At 35.5% G+C, this 20,278-nt stretch overlaps 3 protein-coding genes across 8 annotated transcripts in view; 1 reads left to right on the plus strand and 2 right to left on the minus strand.

Moving 5' to 3' along the window:
• The first annotated feature begins 581 nt into the window (after positions 1–581).
• On the plus strand, positions 582–3,498 carry LOC117235439 (ribonuclease H1). Of its 2 annotated transcripts, XM_033497459.1 has the most exons (8): positions 582–822; positions 1,468–1,600; positions 1,825–2,038; positions 2,127–2,276; positions 2,341–2,446; positions 2,541–2,671; positions 2,750–3,014; positions 3,102–3,498. In XM_033497459.1, exons 3-8 carry the CDS (start codon positions 1,932–1,934, stop codon positions 3,183–3,185), a joined length of 843 nt encoding a protein of 280 aa, XP_033353350.1. In that variant the 5' UTR covers positions 582–822; positions 1,468–1,600; positions 1,825–1,931; the 3' UTR covers positions 3,186–3,498. The 2 variants fall into 2 exon arrangements, with proteins under 2 accessions (XP_033353350.1, XP_033353349.1); XM_033497458.1 differs by lacking the exon at positions 1,468–1,600.
• LOC117235440 (mitotic-spindle organizing protein 2-like) lies at positions 3,451–4,060 on the minus strand. The gene is made up of 2 exons (XM_033497460.1): positions 3,876–4,060; positions 3,451–3,620 (listed from the first exon to the last, which is right to left on the minus strand). The coding sequence occupies exons 1-2, from the start codon at positions 3,956–3,958 to the stop codon at positions 3,485–3,487; spliced, it is 219 nt and encodes a 72-aa protein (XP_033353351.1). The 5' UTR covers positions 3,959–4,060; the 3' UTR covers positions 3,451–3,484.
• A 382-nt stretch (positions 4,061–4,442) lies between these two features.
• Positions 4,443–20,278, minus strand: part of LOC117235436 — a 36,117-nt gene continuing 20,281 nt past the window's right edge. For all 5 annotated transcript variants that reach the window (XM_033497451.1, XM_033497450.1, XM_033497449.1 and 2 more), the window contains 7 exons: positions 8,149–8,629; positions 7,200–7,681; positions 6,818–7,011; positions 6,360–6,670; positions 6,194–6,250; positions 5,928–6,107; positions 4,443–5,821 (listed from right to left, as the gene is read on the minus strand). In XM_033497451.1, the coding sequence (XP_033353342.1) occupies positions 5,780–5,821; positions 5,928–6,107; positions 6,194–6,250; positions 6,360–6,670; positions 6,818–7,011; positions 7,200–7,681; positions 8,149–8,629 (1,747 nt within the window). In that variant the 3' untranslated portion in view covers positions 4,443–5,779. The remainder of the gene's footprint in view (positions 5,822–5,927; positions 6,108–6,193; positions 6,251–6,359; positions 6,671–6,817; positions 7,012–7,199; positions 7,682–8,148; positions 8,630–20,278) is intronic.

The following is a 20,278-nucleotide window of genomic DNA, read 5'->3' on the forward strand; positions in this document are numbered from 1 at the left end:
ACATTCTAATTTTTGATATAATTTCATTTCAATTCATTTCATCTCCTATGCAGTCATGTTCTCTTAATGTAAAGTAGCAAAATCGTTTCAAAGTTTTCGTCAAAATTTCAAAATTCTCAACTTCGACAAATTTCTGAAATATGATGTTAGTTTCAAGAACCGGAGAAATTGTAACATCTTCTGTACTATCATGTTCTGATATAAAATTATTATTTTTACTAACAAGTTTTGTGCTCGTGGTTTTCTCAAAAAATGATGTCGTTTTTAGTAGTTTCGCAAGTTTCCGAATACCTCTTATACTATTTTATTTTTTTAATACTTACCAATACTTACCAATTTCCTCCAACCTTTTTGTCATATTCTATAACTTATTTCTTGAAGTTATTGGAATTAGAAAGCTCGTTTTCGAATCGGCACTAAGAGCCAAGCGACTACTTTTACCTACCGATGATATACTTGCAATTAGTTAATATTTCGGTTAAATTTTGTATACGCACGTTTCTCCCAGCAAAACTGCCGAAGGAAGAAATGTGTATATAATTCGACCGTTTGGATATTGGAGGCGGTAATGCATGGATCGTATTTTTGGCTAAATTCTCGCATGCTAATTGGCGATATCCCTACTCATCTTTGCTTTAAATTACGGGAAAAGGTTAGATAAGTTGTGTTGATACGTAATCAATCCCAGAGAATGACAAAAAAAGTAGAAGAGTAAAAAGTACGAAAACTTACAGTAATAATTACAGTAAAGTTAATATAATAAAATAATAATTTAAATTTGAGACAAAGAAAAGAACATTTCTATTTGACACATATATATCGGTATGTATATTGTCTTTATATATAACATCAAAAATAAAGTATCAGATTATTGTTTGTGATTCAAATTTAAATGGTTAAAGATATAATCTATTTATAAGTAGCTTAAACTAATAGTTATATTATAAGTAGTTAAACTAATACCAATTTATCATTATCAATTATAAGTATGATAATTTCGGAATTAATATGGACTTGTTGACTATTCCATTCGGTTTATTTTATATGATGTTTATATGTTATAAGTTGTGATTGTGTTTGCACAGATTTACATTTTTACAAACATAAATAAAAAAGCGGAATCTACACAAAAATTTATTTTGCCCACTAGATACTATATTTTAATATAAATGTATAAGCATCCACAGCCTAGCTATAACATTATAAACTCTAAAGGCAAAAGAGTATAAGTCAGAATTATTTGTTTCACAGAAAAATGTATGGTATTTAAAGTAAATAGTAATAAGATTAAATGTTAGATTTTGAATATACTATTAAAATCTCAAGTAAACAAGCGAGAAAGAAATGAAATTGACTTATATTATTATTAGAAGCATAAGCAAAAGGTAGCAATGTAGAATACATTAGCGTATTCTGTTTTTACCAAAATTTGATTTATTCTGTCTTTTACCCATCCACTAAAAAAAGACAGGTCTGGGCACTCGCTAGAGGGAAGTATATCTCTAGGCCTCTAGGTGAAGCCAAAACAATGTAATGTTTAACAAAAGTTAATAATTAATTTATAAAGTTTATATGGCCATGCATGATTATGTACAAATAGGTAGGTGCTATATGTACTGTAAATTTTTCGCGCGAGATGCTTTCTCAAGTTAACACTCACTCAGTGGCCATTCACCACTTTGCCTTCAATATATGAATGGTCAGACTTGTGTTATATGATTGCACAATCTTAGATCTTAGTTATTTTTTGTACTTGTTTAAATCTTGTTATATGCTTTATATGATTGTAAAATATATAATACATACTTTATGATATTGTTATAGGAATAATTTACTGTGTATATGTGAAATATTTCTCTCTAAATGTGCGAACTTTCATAAAATCAGTTAATATATAAACAGTATTCATCATAAATTAATTGTACAATTAAATGATAGTAATCAAATTTGAGTATTTGGCAACTATATTAAAAAATATGACCACCAAATATTATTATGCAGTAGCCAAAGGTCGTAAACCTGGGATTTATCATACTTGGTAACAAATTTTTACATTCAGTATGCATTAATACATTGTTTTAAATCTATTTCAAAAAAATTGTATTTCACTGTTCTTATCAAATAAGGCCTGAATGTCATGAACAAGTGCTTCGTTTTTCTGGACCTGTATTTAAAAAATTTAAAACAGAAACAGAAGCACGCAGCTTCATTAAAGAATATGAGAAAGCAAATAAAGAAAATGACGTGAAAGATGCATTACCTATAATTGGTAAAAGGTATGACACAATTTTAACATATTAGTGTACATAGATGAATATATTAATTGGAAAATAATTTTAGACAAATACAAATTAACAAAGGTACAGACTCTGATACCGGACAATCAAGTTCAAAAAGGCTAAAAACGATAAGTTCAACAAAATATGAAAATATACGGATAGATAAAGTAAGTGTAAGGTAAAATATTTTATATGGAGTTTCACATATAATTTTTATAGATGGATTTTTATATTTATCTCACTATATCATTAATTTTTTAGGATTTAACTCAAAATTTCATTGTAGATGGCAATGGTTTTGTCAATGTATATACGGATGGTGCATGTACTGGAAATGGGGGAAAAAACGCAAAGGCTGGTATAGGTGTTTGGTTTGGTGACAGTCATCCTCTGTGCGTTACAATATATCTTTCAGTTATATTTAATGTGTAATTCAATGTAAATATCCTGTTTAAAAATGTTAACCGTAGAAATGTATCAGAAGCTGTTGTTGGTCGAGCAACTAACAACAATGCAGAAATTAAGGCTGTAACTGTAGCTGCTAGACAAGCAAGAAAGGCAGGTATTAAAAATTTGAAGATTAATACAGATTCCCAATTTCTTATCAACTGCATAAAGTATTGGATACATAGCTGGAAAAAAAAGGGATGGGTTACTTCAAATAACACACCTGTTATAAATAAGAATGAACTAATAGAAATGGAAGAAGCTTTAAAACCTCTAAACGTGGTTTGGGTAAGTAATATATGATTATTTTATTAGTACTTAATGCCTTAATCTTATATTTTATAGCTCATGAATATTGGTACTTTAACGTTTTAGAATCATGTCAATGGTCATGTTGGAATTTATGGTAATGAAATGGCTGATAAATTAGCTCGGGCAGGAAGTTCAAAATATATCTAACATTCATATGTAATATTCACAAAATAGTTATTAAATATATGTGTTTTTAATCAATAACTTAAATATTTACAGTATGTTTACAATTAAATTACACTATGTATTCTTGTATGCATTTTAAGATACCTTAGATTATATAGAAAATATTTGATTTTAATGAAAAATAATGTAAAATTTTTTGTTAGATTAATGTAAAAATTGAGATGTTTGCAACATATTTATAACACATTTTATAAATAATAATCGATTATATAAAAATATGTATTGATTGTAGTAAATTGTGTTAAATTATATTATGCGTATTAGTTTGTAGTTACATTAGGTACCCCTTCAATATTATCAACAGCTCGGTTTTCTGTTGGTCGAGGACATATTTGCTTTAAAAGGACGTATATATCCTCTGGAGATATTTGAAGAGCCAATAATTCCAATATGATTCTGAAAGAATAATTTCTTGAAATCACAATAGCTTTAACTATTATCAAATAATCAAAATAAGATTTTATTTTTTATATTTGTTTATTTTTTTACGGCGTTAACAAATTTTGCACTTATTGCGTTTAGATAAATATTACATATATTATGAAATGCTGACATTTATAGCATATAAGAGCTTATCTCTTTAGCTATATCTTACTAAAGCTTTCACATATAATCGTATAGGTTATATTTGTATAATTCATAAATTATTACCGATAAACTCCTGGAACTGCTGAAATCCCTGCTAGTTCGGCCAGTGCTATCAATTCAACTTGATGAGCTTGTGGAAACGTCATTCTATTAATAAAAAAAGTCTTATGATACGGAAACAGTTCGCCGCGTAAATCTGTCCTTCTACACAACGCTGTAGCAGTGCCGCCAATAGTTTTTTAGTAAATTATGATAACAGTGATCCAAAATAAATATAAATTAATATTTTATATGAATAATTCATATATTTTACTGCATTTAATTATATAATTTATTATCTGCATTACATATATGTTATTTAATATATGAAATTTATATATATTTATACAACCATTATTTAAAATTACATAAAATATTTTATAAAAATAAAAGTAATCACTATGAAACTTTAAAGAATAAAGATAGAAAAACAATGAAAAAAACATTGACATTCATGAACTGAGTATTGCAAGAACTAAAAATATGTTAGAGAGATTGAGATCAACCTCGCTATTTTTATTCAAGAAAAGTGGGAAAGTTAATACATTTGCAGCATGCATCTGGTTTAGAGATAGTAAAAATTCATGAAAATATGATTAAAAACTTTATTTTGGTTGCTTTATAATTGGGAAAAATATATATAAAGTTACGTGTACCTGTAGGAACTTTGGACTACAGATTATGTCTAGGGCAATTGTCGTTTAGGTAACATGCTGATTAAAAAAAAAAGAAGGAGAAAAAAATGAACTCAAGACATGTCAAATATGTTACCAACGAACAAGTTGCAAAAAGAAAAACGAAGTATCTTAAATCTACACTAAGACTAACACTTCATTAAATCTAAATTTATACGTTGGTAACAAACGTGATATAAAATATAATATTCAGTACGCATTGTACGTGCTGTTTCTCAAATGAACGTCGAAAAATACATGAAAGCTAAAACGTCCGTGTATACTTTGCATTTTTATCATCAAATGCGATATTATTTTAATGTAAAAGAATAGGACGTAGTTAAAAAAGGAAACGAAAAAGGAAAGGAAAATAGAGAAACGAAGCAAAAATGATGAAATTATAAAAACACTCGAATAGTCTACAACTTAAATTTGTTTAACATATAAAGCTGACCATGAAACGAATCTTACGCATGGCACACGGTTAACCAACCTTTTAAAATTTTACGCTAAACAACCCTGCTAACACGTATAAAATTATGTACAGCATCACGAGATACAGTTTTGTGCTTTCTTTCTCGTTACAAGAACACATACCAGCTAGTTCTGGTATCATCTCTTTTTTTTTTGTTTGGAAAAAGTTGAAAATTTTCGACTAGCGTACATTGTACGTCATGCATTGATTAAGTTCTAAAAAAAGTATCTGATATACGAAGTTGTTACGAATGTTTATACCCAACATGAACTCCTATTACGTTAGGAATTCCACGAACAGTTTGTCCTTTGAAAGATACACGTTAAATGCTTAATTTAGCAGGGTTAATACTCTCTATTTGTTTCCGTGAAGATATCACGATCGTTCGGAACTGACAACGAATAAAAGCAACGCGGTGATTACAGTGAAGCAACGATCGTCACAACTTGATTCCTAATTTTTCTTTGTCAAGGTGCCCAAAGTCTTATGCTTTCATTCTTGTAAATACTCATCTTTCGTGAAAAGCGCCGTTACCATGGCGACTCCTTTTCTTCTCTTTAAAGAAATAAAACTTATTTTTTACAGATTAAACATGTTTTAAGGTCCTTAAAAATATATAATGCTTTCTCATTGTTTCTCCATTCCTCTTATCGTACTCAAAACGTGTTACGCTCTCGCCTATTTTTGTTTTGACTAGATTCATTCTTAGTTAAAAGGGTATGTAATCTGATACCACGAATAAACGGAAGGTTTAGATTAATATTATATGTGCTCATCCCTTAACCAGAACACACTTCCGAATGCTCGTCCCACGCAGCAACCTGAAATTATTAATTTTATCAATAATCAATGTAATATAATTTGATCATTATATTTCACGCACGATATTTATTAAACATTGCATATGAGATAAGCTTTAAATCTTACTTGGCATTCACGACTACAATACCACTGATGACCGCAGCCAGCACATACGAACTGTGCTACACGTTCATGACATCCTTGACATCGTGGGGGACTATCTCTATCCTCTCTAGCATCCCTGCCACCCGAAGAAATACGAGTCTCTCTATCTTCGATTACTGCTGACTCTTCTTCAACATCGTCCTACAAAGAAAAATATTTTTAAAATGTATCTATATATTCCACATTAAATGCAAAAATATATATCCCATATTATAGTATACACTTACCACATGAGACTGAACCGGAGTGTTGATCACTGGTGTTATCGTTATTTCAGTTCGAGCCTAAAGATATTAAAATAAATGATATTAGTACCGTCAACATACTAAGCTAATTTGTATATGCAATATGAGTAAAGTTTGATTTATATATAAAAAAAAAAAAATAAAATACCTTGGAAGAAGATAGGAGCTCACTGATAGAAACCGGATTAGAGCCTTGATATGACTGCAAAAGGTGCTGGGTTGCCGCACTTTGCTGTGGCATGGACGCGGTTGTTGGTGCATTCCTTTCTCTTTCAGGTGCGGTGAGTAATCTAGCTAAAGTAGGTGAAAAAGTAGTAGGTCTTGGAGATTGTGATTTCGTGAGAATTCCATGAAGTAATGAACCACTCTGTTGAGGTGAAGTATTTTGTGGCGCTGGAGATGGAGCGACAGGGTGAAGCGTCACATCCGGATAATTTTGAGGAGTTTTTACAGGTTCACCTGTAACAATTTTACATGAAAATAATTAATAATTTGCTCGATACTTAACATTTACGAAAGAGTTAAGTCAATTTCTAAATTTGGAACCTCAAAATTTTCCTTTAGAATAAGGTCCTTTTTTGTACGGCTTTGTACGCAATTACATACCTTGTTGTTGACTTAATTTGGCAAACTGCACAAGCACATCCTTAAAGCTCATAGCACTATTTGGATCAACTGTGTTTGAGTTGCTTTTACAAGAGTCTGTACTAGAAGGCCTTGAATCAACATTGTGACCCGTTTCGACCATAGCTCCACCAGCTCCAAGGCCAACATTCACCGAATTTCTCATTCTTCGACCTCTGTAACAGTTCAAGATATTTAATTTTTATAAATCTCACAAACACGAGAAATTTCTATTCCCGGAAACTTAAATCCTTGTGCAAACTTTGTTCAAATATAAAATAGTAGAAATCAGTCAATCAAAAGATTTGATAGGACTTGATGTAGTATACTTTCTGATTTGCATATTCTGATATTCTATGCTTACCTGCGCGGTACCGTTTCAGGATGCCTGAGTCTGTAATCAGCAATGATAGATCTAACGTCGACAATGGCACCTTGTCGACCTTCGCCGATTTGTCTATTCTCCGGACTAAGCGCTTCTGCCTGTTTCCGGCCATTTTCTCCACTTTGTTTGGGTGGTGTCGATTGGCGTTGCGACGCTTGTTTCGAGCCCTTTTCTCTTTTGAAAGCTGGCGAATCTTGAGAACTTTCTTCAGGCAGATCTTCCTTAGAACCGAAACTCAATTTTTCTTTGGATACCGGAGTAGTATTACCGCTACTTTCCCATTCAGGACCCAGCGCTAAACTAGCTGGTGGCAATGTGTCCGCTAATTGTCCATTGCCCTCCATAAATCCCATAACTTGTCTTCTTCTCTCAATTCTCAGGTACGCTTCCTCCTTTAACTTTCTCATGCTCAAAATCTCGTTCCATTCCATTTCTTTGGCACGTGCTAACTCGTCTAGGGCCTATTTTGCAAAGAATAAGAACGGAAATAATTAAGTACCCAAAATACCTCTTGGATATCGCGTTATGCTAATATTAGATAACACCTGACATCTCTTGAATCTAATAAGTGTAAAACGTCTGACATACGTTGGACATCTGTACATAATTTCTCCTATTAAAAAGTACTTACTATTCTCTATGTATATATATAATAAATATCAACTTAATATCCTCTACAACAATGTTCTAAATATAATTAAATTCGATTTTAACTAATAACTTACGACTAAAATGTGAAACTACTTTTGTTCTTTTCTAACAGTTGATATAAACGTGTAATTCTGGAATCGTTTGTGTATATTAAATAAAATTGAAAGCAACGAATATTACTTTTGTCCTTCTCTTCTATCAGTCGATTCAATTGTATAATTCTGGATTTATTTGAACATATTAAATCTAACGAAAAGCAACGAAAAATAATATTTACCTGAACTTCGGCTCGAAGTTGATCAGCCCTCGCAGCAAGTTCTTCCGCGGTAACTTTTTCACAGCCAACGAGAGATGAGATATATTGTTCTCTCTGTTCAATACAGAACTTCTTCGGAGTAGAATTCCCATTTGACGACAACTGCCCATCTGTAGACTTTCTCTTCCTGCTACCTTCCGTTTCCGATTTCGTGCAACGGGAAACTGCGGGTTTCTGTTGCATCGTCTCCACCGAGGACAGGCTTTTGCCTGCTACTTCCGGTTCTGAATCACAGAGAGGTTCTTTTTTTATCGTCGTGGATCGAAGGCATTCGATGGTGGTTGGAGCGGCGGCAGTTTCTTCTGGAAGAGCCGCTCCATTCTGCTGACTTTGAGGAACTTTTGGCGAAGACCTGGACGATTCGTCGTCCCTCGTCTTCTCAGCAGAATCCACCTTCTTCCCATTACCAGCCGCACCTTCCATTGCGTGCATCTTGTTCAAACTGTAAATAAATGTTTTCTCCCGTGAATAAGCATTTCCTCAGCGTCCTTCGAATATTTTATGTCGTTGGCCTTGTACTACTCGCTAAACTCTGTCGTCTAATTATGTATGTATTGCTTATATGCGATTCTTCAATTTGTCTTTTCTTTTTTTTTTTTTTTTTTTGTTAACATTATGACTAATAAGAGAGTACAAGAGATTGCTATAATCGTGACAATGTGACTTGCAGTGTAACACCTTTGATACGATAAATAGTTTATTAAACAACATTTAGATACTACTTAAGATGAAGTTCTTATTATTTTTTTGACACTTGAAATTGATTACAGTACAGTACTAGGATGTCGTTTATTTGTTGATTAATAGATAAGTCAGATTAAAAGTATCTGTGATGTAATAATCACATTGATAAACTTGATAAGTCGGTTAAAGTTTACTTTGACCTTGCATAGAAAATAGTTGTCATTGAATCCAAGGACGTCCAATAGAAAACATCTGGTATACATCTATATTATCATTTTCATGATATCTTGCATCGTGCATACAAATCGGCCACGCGTCCGAAGCAACGGTGTAATTAACCGAGTTGCATAAAGGACTCTTAAGTAAGTGCAACAAATACACTATCTTCATTGTACTATGAGAACATCAAAGTTTTATTTAAGTTTTATTTAGGTATATCCGATATATTATATATTAAAGTAATATTTTTGTTTAATAGGAGGTTTAAATTCAATCTCAAAAGCTAAACTGTGCGATAACTTTGTCACTTGGCAAAACAGCACAATATTCATTCTAACTCTACAAAACGCTAACAACAATTTGCACGAGTTGTAGAATAACTATCCTACAATTATAATTATAATTTATATAAGCGTAGTTATGTACGCTAGTTAATAGAAATTTCAACTTATCTTCGGACATCAAAAACAAACATATTGTATTACAACGTTATATATTACCATACATGTATATATATATGTAATACAAAATACACGAAACACCAATCTTTAGTGCTCTTTAATTAAAACATATTATTTCTTTCCTAACATAAATAACCCTGGTACTATATCATGAACATGTACCTAGATTATCATTACTATGCGGAAACTTGGCATTGCTGTATTATTTATTCGATTTATTTCTTAAAATCACTGAAAATAAAAATTAAATTTCTCCAGCAGGGAATTTATCTAACGATCTGACTTGCATGTAACACGTCATATTAGTGGTGCTGAGAAAATCTGTAACATAAATCTATGAAGTATTTGTTGTAACTGTGCGCCCTCGATCGATATTCGGACGCGGATGAACGAGTGGAAAGTGGGGTTGCTCCCACGACGAAGATGACCCACGGTGGTCTTCGTAACGCGTGCATGGCCGTTCTGCGTTTACCCTCAGCAAGAGGCACGCTTACACGCGCACTAGAATAGAAGGTTGACCACACAGTGGGGTTAACGCTTTCGCGCTTCCTATGCGCTCCACTGCCTGCTTCCAAGAGAGACCGCTCCTCTACAGGAACGTATCTACTCTCTATCATTTACAAATCGATAAGTCCATTTGCAAAAATCTATGGTATCAAGCGCTCAGAAATTAAAAGTATTTTTAACCATGTTACGATCTCTCAAATCTTGTATTTCCATTTTCTTCTCATTTTAGCAAATAAACAACATTTATTTATCGTAAAATAGTAATAAGAGATGACGCGTGCCAATAAGACTCGTCACAATATTTTGGTCAAGATATTTTTTAAGATTAGGAGAATCCAACTGGTCGAAAATGACACAAAGTTGCTACGATCTTCGAAATTTACGTTTCGAGATCTAGCAAACGAAAAGGATTTGAATGTTCTAAGAAAAAGTTTAACGCGAAATTGAAATGAAAAATCGCGCACGATGATAAGACCTTTTTCACATTTTGTTCGAACTCTGAACGTGATATGATATGTTAAAAAAGAAGCTCCAAAAATTTTTAATGTATTTGCGCGTAATCTGTTTTTTGCTATATCTCTGAATAAACTATAATTATTTAGGAAAGTTATATATGTGCTGTTTCGTAATTTTCACTGCTATTTATTGTAACTATTCGTGGAGATTTTTAAATACCATAGCAATATATAGAATTAACGATATTCTTTATCGATGATAAGCGATAAAATGTAGTGAACTATGAACTTCGGAGTATTTTAGTACTATATTTTTATACGACTATTTTTAACATATTAATATCCCGGATATAGGTTCCACGGGAATATATTATATCAAAATCTTATTAGCTGTAAACGCATGTTGTGATTGTTGATGAAGCTAGTAATACGCTGAAAATTTAGATTACGACCGTAGCTCCAAAGCAAACGAAACAAACAGGTATCAAAAATATAAAAGCTCGCACAAACCTCGAAGGCTTCCTTCCTACAGTAGACGATTGTGTATTAAATTATGAATTTAATGATTGGAAAACACGAGCAATAAAATATTTATGCCTTCTTAAATACTAATGGGTAAGCCTCATTAACATGTTGTTGCTATTTAACATAATGTTAGTTTCTCAAAATATGACTGTCAATATTTATATGGAAATGTAGTTATAAATTTAAATTCGATGAAATAAATTACTCTTTTTATTTTTCAGAACTATTCTTGTTCCTTGTTTCAACGGACACTTGAGAAAACGTCTATCATATTTGTCTTGTCAAATATTACATTTTATTAATATTATTGTTATAAACAAAGGAAACTTCAAGCAAACTATTCCTCCTGGTCACAAAGCAGAAAATACCGTTTTCTTGTAACGTCGGTATTCGCGACAAAATAATTTGATCGAATGAAAGCTGTCAAAATGATAAAACAATTAAGGATATTAATTCTACGTTAATAGGTTGAATGTCATACAAATTTTATATACCTTGTCTTAGAAACCTCAATAGATTCAAATATGCCAGAACGCAATATGTAATTCTTTCAACATATTTTCTATTTGCGCACTTTTCCTTGATAGTCTTATCTAAACTACTTACATCGTTGATAATTTCTTAGTCCGTGAAATTTATCTTATTTTAATTATTTAAAAAAATTAAGTACCGTGAGTCATTGATGGCCATCGAACCAATTAACGTGTAAAAAGATGAATTTATATCAGTTCTGAAATACGTTAGAAAACGTTAGATTAATGAGAAGTAAACATTGTGCGGAGAGAGGAAATACGAAACTGTAGAATCGTCCAAAATTCGAGGCCTACGCCTGTGTCTGGTTTGGTACGAGAGACGCGGTGCTTGTGTGATCGTTCGTAAGAGGGGAGGAGGTTCAGAGGGGGAGATTGCACGTGAGAGAGGGAGACAAGACGGTAGAAAGAGAGGACAAAAGAGGGGGAAAACGAAGTTCGTTGCACCCACTCGCGTTCACTGCACTTTATAGACGCGGATATAGGTTTCGCGGTACCAATTCTGAAAAGCGAAGTCTTCTTCGAGTCTTCGGGGCTTTCGATCGGAATAAAAGGATTACCGTTAATTCTAATGCGTCCAATCGACTCACTTCACGCTAATTTGGTTGGAATTTCGTTACAGGAGGAACGAATAATTTTTTATTACTTCCTACGCACGATGAATAGAATAAATTTTCGCAACGACTCTTTTTTTAAATCAGTATTTAAACAGGTTTATGTAATATAAATTAATTTGAATTATTATTAAATTTCCAAAGAGTAGTTAAACATTAAAGTTTCCAACTCTGGAAATAATTTTCAAATACATTCCTCAGGTATTATACGTGCCAGTTAAGTGTTTAAGTAATCGCAGGCCAAGAACTTTAAAATATAATTTAGGTCATGATGCTTATTTTACTATTATTCTCTTGTTCGTCCTTTTTTCCAGGTAGAATGTAACAGGTGGTTACTGGTCGTATTGACTTTCGTTTTCAGCATTTGTGCACTCGCCAATAATCAGATACCGTTCACTTTAACAATTACCCATATAAAACGACACCATACATTTCATAAATATGTTCCTAGACTTAAAAGAGTTGGAAAAATCCTGTTTAAGAATAACGATAGTACCGATCTACTGTCAAACGTAAATCTATTAATTTGATCGTTGTATGGCACAACTAGAAGAATCTGGATATTTTTACTCATTCATAACTAATACCGCATAAGCCTAAAAGGTAGTAAACAGAGGAAACTGAAATAATATTTAATTCATTTTTTACTTGAAATATCTTGGCGAGAATATTTGAAAGAAATCTGCTCCAAGTACCTGTATGATCCATATTGAAACCCGACGTTTTGTTTACTTTGTATCAGTACAATGATATTCCATTGTCATGATTACTAACATTAAATTCACCGTTTTAAATACTTCTTGGTTAGAAAATGATAACGCAGGAGGGAAACAGGCACCAAATCACGTTACACTGCACTAACTAAAGGATTTGTATTTCGTTTGAGTGTCATGCCTTTCACGCTTTCCTTGGCTTCACGAAACAGTAATAGAGCATAGAGCTGTTTAGCTGTGGCGATAGCGAAAGCGAAGGAGAAAGCGAAACCGGCCGGCAAACCGTAATTGAAATCTTCTGGATGAACGAATAAACGAATAAAACTGGGGAAAACTGTATCGCCAGGAGACATGAAAAATATAATCATTAGCATTAATTTCAACGTTAATAATAAGGAGTTTATAAAGTAGCGGTACACGTTGTAAAGTCGAACTGGCCGTCCTTGTGCAACTCTTTCACGCAGTAGATTCAAAGGAGAATAACGACAGGATTAATATCGATCGCGTAATCGAGGTCACGGAGAGGTTATTATCGATGCTATGGATTTACGAAAAGTATCGAGGTTAAAGAAACGCTTTTCAAGTAAATACACTATCGAAACTAATAGCATATAGCTTGTACTACGAGTTCGCTAAAACACACGATTTTTCAGGAAATACAGGAAATATTTAAAAGAAGGATGTAATATTACTTCACCACGTTTCACGGGGGCAGAATCATGACACAAGTGCAAGATCAAAATTTTCTTTAAATAGCTCCATGCGACTAATATTTTCCTCGAACCAGTATGGTAATGACTGTCACGAATCAGGATGAAACACAAGCTAAAACTGGTCCCTATATCGGTCACGAGATAGCAACTTTCACAATTAAGATCTTAAAAAGAAGAAAACAATCGATAGAGTTAGCGTCATTATTGTTCCGCAGATTGTTTTACACGAGACAAAACACGAAATTACAAAGGCTCTACGATTCTTACTTAACTGTCAAACTGCCAACCTGCTCGAATTTTACCAAACACCTGAAATTGATACATAGAATTTATGTTTGCTAACATACACGCATAAATTACACCGTATGCAAATCGTTAACCTACGCACGTTAGATGTATATATCGGGAAAGTTGAGCAGCAGATTGTTACATCTTCTCGGAAGTAACCCTCGACATCGAGAGGTGGTTTCCGGAGAATTGGAGCGGCGCGTACCGGCAAAAAAAGAGCTCTCGCCACGAGAAACCGTTGACACAGGAACCAAGTGGCATAAACACACTTCGTATGCACCGTTCACACTCCACTTGCACTTTTCACCGCTGCCGTTCGCCGGTCTCGGCAAATCCTTTCTTTCTTCGACCCCTCTACCCCGGAGGTAGCCGGACGTAGTCGATCGGAGCCGATCGTAGCCAATCGGCCGCGCTTCGCGTCTTTGCACCGTGGCGAAACACTCGCCACTTGCCACTCACTCTCGACACACACCGATGATTCCTTTACAACGGGTAGTAAAACGTTAAAGATCATGAAAGGTCATTCGTCTATCGCGAACAAGAAACAAAAAGAAAGAAAAAAGGCAAGCTTCGGACACGACAGAACAAGCGAGTCGCGAAACGAGCAAAGATCGAGTATGGTTATTGCCGCGGTTGGTAAGCCGGTGACTGAAGTCTCGTAATCCTTTTCATCGCTTTCTCCGATGCGAAGTTACTTGTCCAAAGGCACTATCACGTTTCACGGACGAAAGTTCTATGACCGTGCCGGCAACCGCTAGCGTATACACGCAGTTCGGACGCGGAGCCTGTTTTCGCGCATTTACGGTTAGACGAAGGACGTCTAACCGACTATAACTCGCGCGAGTAACGCGAATGCCGTCGTGTACAGAAGTCGAAACGATAAAGACGGATGATCGTAGAAACGTAGAGACACAGCGAGAGAGGAAAAGAGATAACGCGAGGGAGAGAGCGGAGTGCAGCAGGTCGGCCGGCTTAGGTGGGGTTGCCGTGGTTAATGCGGTGGCTCGAGGGGGCAAGAGGGGGTGGGCGAGCAGATAGAAGCGCGCGCGTGTGCGTCCGCGCCTAGATTGGGCTAGGTTAGGTTAGGTTAAACGCTTGCCAGGGAACCTTGCAGCGGCGTCCTACTTCTTCTTCGCGAGCGAGCGCGCGCTTTCGTCCTCCGTCTCCTCCTACTGCCCTCTACTACCTCCTCTGTTTTATTCGAGGTTGTTATAGTCCTATTCGAACATCGTCGTTTGCGTGTACGATTAAAACCGCGATATTTTTCCTCAAAATAGAACTTTTCACGCGCACACTTTGTGCAAGCAATGTCGAAGAATGGTTAAATTGAAAAACACTGATATTCCATCGTGATATGGTAAAATAACCTATATCGTATCGATGATACGAATACGAGCAAATTTTTAGACTTTACACTGTGAAAGATGCGAACGGTTTAAAAAACTACCGGATAAGTTATACTCGTAGTCGTGTTTCTCAGTAATTATAATTATAACGATAATGCTAGTTTGTCCGGTTTTGTGATGCACATAGGAAATGGAGGTTATATATAACACAAGGAAAAATAAACCGTCTAAAATTGGAAAGTTAGCAACTTTAAGCGCGAAGAAATTTAATCAGTTTTATAATTTACAGCGGTGAAAGACCATAAGAAACAAATATTGTCGTTTAAAACTGGAAAATAAATTAGAACAATACTGGCACAGGTCGATGTAAGCAACACACGATCTACGGAAAGACACGACGGAAAGGTCGACTTCGCGGCGCAAGTGGGGGAAGAATACGAAGAAGGAAACCTCTGCATCGACGAAGTTGCTATTATTATTGACATCAAATGATTACGAGAGAGACTCTTCCTTTTTTTTCTCCTACTAAAACACGTCGGAAAGACTTTCACGGGAGCAAGGAAAATAAAGAAGGAAAAGACCGATTTTGACCTTCGCTTTGTCGCGAAATCGTTCACCGCTTGGTATATTTTAGAGCCTTGCGGTTAGAAGAAACCATAACCAAGGTGGAACGATAAAGCAAAACAATTCGCGTGTAGCCTATTTCGTTTTTCCTCTCGTTTTCTAGGAATTTGATTCACGTATTAGAAAGTAGTAAAACTCAAACAGGTTCTTTACTATAAACACCTCTGCAACACATTTAAGAATATATAAACACAGGATCTCAAATTTTAAACAACGTTATAGCAAAACTGCTAAGCTACATAAACACTAATCAGAAACAGATATTTTAAGATGTAGTATTACAGATTTCATAGTCAGATACTTTTAATCCATTCTAAATATATCCACCATAAATTGTATCAGTAAGAGAATCGCAGCGATAAATGCAGCGAAACAATGATCATAACTAACGTGTTTTTCCCAGTAGCTAATGTTGGTAACGTGTAACTGATCTCAATAAATTACGAGATATGGTTATGAAGTCGGTCGAATTTCCGGAAATTTCAGAGCGATACGATTAATTACAAAATGATAGAAGAGTAAGGAAGAGAAGAAGGAAAGCTCTATGCTAGTGAGACTTGTGCTATTATTATTATTATTATTATTATTATTATTATTATTATTATTATTATTATTATTATTATTATTATTGACATCGAACGGTTACGAGAGAATGTGCTCTCCCGCTCCGCTCGCGTTCCTCTCGACCTAATTCGCGAACGCTGACGATCGGAGGAGCGTTCTCGCCTGCTCGAGGCGTCCCTGAGCGCCAAGGACGTTCTCGGGCGCGTTGGTGAACCACACGCGTTCAGGTTCCTCGAAATATTTCACGGAATCAAGCTGAGCTTGAATCTCTCCTTCTCTTAGAAGGATCTCATCGTTGCCCTTAAACGATCAATGGTCTACCGTCTCCTTTTCGTGACTAATGAATTGCTACTTTTGGACAAACAACCAGTAGAAAGCGATAAAAGATAGATAGAGCGAATGCGTCAGGAAATTGTTTCGAATGTTCTACTTTAAATAGAAACCGATGCATATAGAAATAACTAAGAAAAAGATTAAATATACGTAGATAGTTTTGAGCGAGTTTTCCAAGTGAAATTCTTAATGTCGAGCTTGTCGAAAAGTGGAACGATTTATCGAAACAGCTATCACGAGGCGGTCGTATCAAAAGCGAGACGACTGCTCGAATGTTAGGACATGTTCGACAAGGCTAGGTGCATTTGCCAGAAACGAGCCGGTCGTCTCGTCCCTGACCGCGAAGGCCTTTCTCGAACGTTGCTGCATCGGTCAGAGGTTGAATTAGATTAAGTCAGGTCTAGACTAGTCCAAAGTTCTGTCATCGTTCGACCAATAGCTGGCGTACGATTTCAGTGAATTTTTAGCGTTGCATTTCCTTGTTCTTGCGCCAATAAATAAAGCAAAAAAGAAATTCGGATCGTTTTCCATAGATGTCAGCAATGCGCGATAAAGCGAAAGACATTACGATTGTTGATCGTCGAGTTTTCGAAATACTCAGTGATATTGTATGAAATTGACGACGCTGTACTCTCGACATTTCACTATTGGGTGTAAAGATTACTCGAACGTCGCCTTCGTTACCTTCGCGTAAAAAGCAACCGTTAATTTAATAAAAAACGATCGATTCCTCAAATTCCATCGTCAAGAGGAAAAAATGGCCTCACTGTAGAGGCTGAAAGAAATGGTTGCAACGCGGCGCGAGCGTGCGGGGAGCATGGCGCGTTATCCAATAACGAAATTAAAACGTCACCACTTTCGAATGATAATAAGGCGAGCACGTCTTCGAAAATATCCGAGAAGAGATAACGATCGGCGCACCATTAGCGTTTTGGTCCGTTGAAATTGCAAAATGCAGTACTTGATCCCGGTATTTAATTTAAGAGGATGAACGGTAATAAAAATCGTTTCGCCCGCGTTGGAATTCCCAAAACCAGTCACGTGTTTCATTGGACGACCATGATGCAAATGGTTCTTCGGGGGAACCTTGCACGCTCAAGGATTCGTGGACGAACCGACGAGGATAGCCGTGAAACTCTGCCCGGTTCTGCGCCTTTTCCACATAAGATCACGCGGCGTTCTACGAGAAACGACGATATATCACGAGGTGGAATGACGAAAGGAGGACGGTCGATTCTCGGCCCGAGGTCGTTCGTAGGTCAAACCGCCGTCGCGGAGACGACCCTGGTCGACTGTTTGTGTACCAAAGATGGTTGGGTCGTCGCCGATCGTTTTCTCGTTCTTTCCAGTCGACCGATTTTCGACAATGTAACATGTGCAATTTCATCGGGTCGTCCTGCGAACGACGCCGATACTTTTCGCCACTCTGTGAACGTCGACTGCCCGCATCGATGCCACTCGTGGTTTATGTCAATCATAAAATTATGAAATTTTTATGGTAGATTCGTTGCTCAATATCGAAACTCGATAAAATTTGTAAAAAAAAAAAAACAACGCACAGTTACGTACAATACGAATCGCTTCTTGTTTCGGCGTTTCAATGAATTCTATAAAACGTTTATTCTTAACCGATATATCTGCTTTATATAATTGTTTATGAAGTTGCGGAGGAATTAGCAAATTAATTACCTAATTAGATTATGCTGAAACGAAAGAAGTAAGTTGACATTGAAGGGGAGAAAATGAATACACGTCCTTGGTGATATCAGATTTGCGAATAGATATACACTGGACGCGACAAGCTTTAAGGTAAAGTATCGTAGAAAACGTTCTACGAGTCTACGAAAGACCTACAAAGTATTTTCACGTATCGTTATTTTGGATCACGACCGAAGCGATAACGATTCTCAGTATCGATAACACTCCGATCGTTGCCTTGTTTTTCAGATCGGAACGCTCTTGCGCGTTCTTCGACTTTTAGATTAACTACTACATCTACCTGCTTAAAAGAGGCAACGAGAATCCGTTAAAACCAAGCAAAAAAATGCATTTCGTGTGATTTTTATCTTCCCAGTGAAGACGAAGATATTAAAAGAAAATAACGAATGCCCGCAAAATGAAATTTAAGCAAATACGCATTATCTGTTTGTAAAAACAAAAGCATTTTTATCAATCGGTCGAGTACAATGTAACGAAAACAGAGAGGTAAAAAGGATCAAAGGTGTAAAAATGTGATCGAACTGGAAGGGGCAAGACGTTCAAGAAGAGCTTAAAACGAAGACAGATGTTGAAGAATTATCTGCATTATCTGCACGTGCGTCAGGGAAAAAGATAAAGACGTAGAGTTTCATTGGTCAACACGAACTAGTGGAGACCATGTAGAAAGACGTCCAACATCCGTGTTTCTGACGCGTTCTCCAGCTCGTGTCTCGCTTACCTACGCACATTTTACCACTCAGCTCAGTATACATCGTTACTTACAATGTACTCTTACGTTCATGCTCACAAGCAGATAACGAATCTTACTCGTAATTACGAGCTTCTTCTTAACGGCATCGATTCTTGTTTGTTTTATATACTTTAGACAGATTAAAAATTCTTCGTCGTTCGATTATAAAACTGGTGAAATTAAAAATATCGTAATGATCTTAGCTTTGCAATTGTCTTTTGTTAGATGGATTACTTCGACACAAATTCGATCTCGAGTAATTTCCATGATTCGTATTCTCGTTCCAGCAGTAACAGGCTTGCAACTGAATCACGTTACCGCAGAAAAATTAACGAGACCTTCCTAACTGTAATCATGTAATAGCTATTTTGTGCACGTAAAAAATTATGTAACTATCTTCGCGCTTCTATCGTACACCGTTAACTTGAATTTTATCGTTGCGAATCGAAATAAAATTTATATCTACGCGTGCTTTCATGGAAAAAAATTATCGTAACGTCGAAGGAAGCGTAATATCGTTTTCGAATTTAATACGAGTGTCCCTATTCTCTTAAAAAGTCGAATGCATGACCTTGAAGCGTGACCTTGAAATTAAAGACCCGAAGAAGAAACTCGAAGTGGAAACCCGAACCATCGAGTTTCTTCGTGATACGTACTATAGTTTCTGTAGTTCTCATAGACCGAGAGAAAACAGCGAGAGTTACGAGTGATCCGTGATTGTGGATCAATGCGCCGTCGTTCCTACCAGAGGTCGCGCCGAAGGTCTTCTTGGTTGCCGCGCTCTTACTAAACGTCATAATCATCGATGTTTCCTCTTTCAGCTAGCAAGCTAATCTTTATTAACCTCGATTGATTAACTATTTCATTTAAACAACGACGTTTCTGCTTTCGTTAAATAAAAAGCCAGAAACATGGTAACACGAAATCTCGTGTACGATTTCAACAACGGAACGAAGAATATACAGGCGATACGAAATATGATAACAATTTGTTATATACAAATAAGGAAGAATAATATAAGAGACATGAAGAGATATAAACAATATAAGAAAATAGAATGCTTTAT

The sequence above is a fragment of the Bombus vosnesenskii genome, unplaced genomic scaffold, assembly GCF_011952255.1.
Source record: "Bombus vosnesenskii isolate JDL3184/JDL3185 unplaced genomic scaffold, Bvos_JDL3184-5_v1.1 scf7180000013316, whole genome shotgun sequence".
NCBI classification, from domain to species: Eukaryota; Metazoa; Arthropoda; class Insecta; order Hymenoptera; family Apidae; genus Bombus; species Bombus vosnesenskii.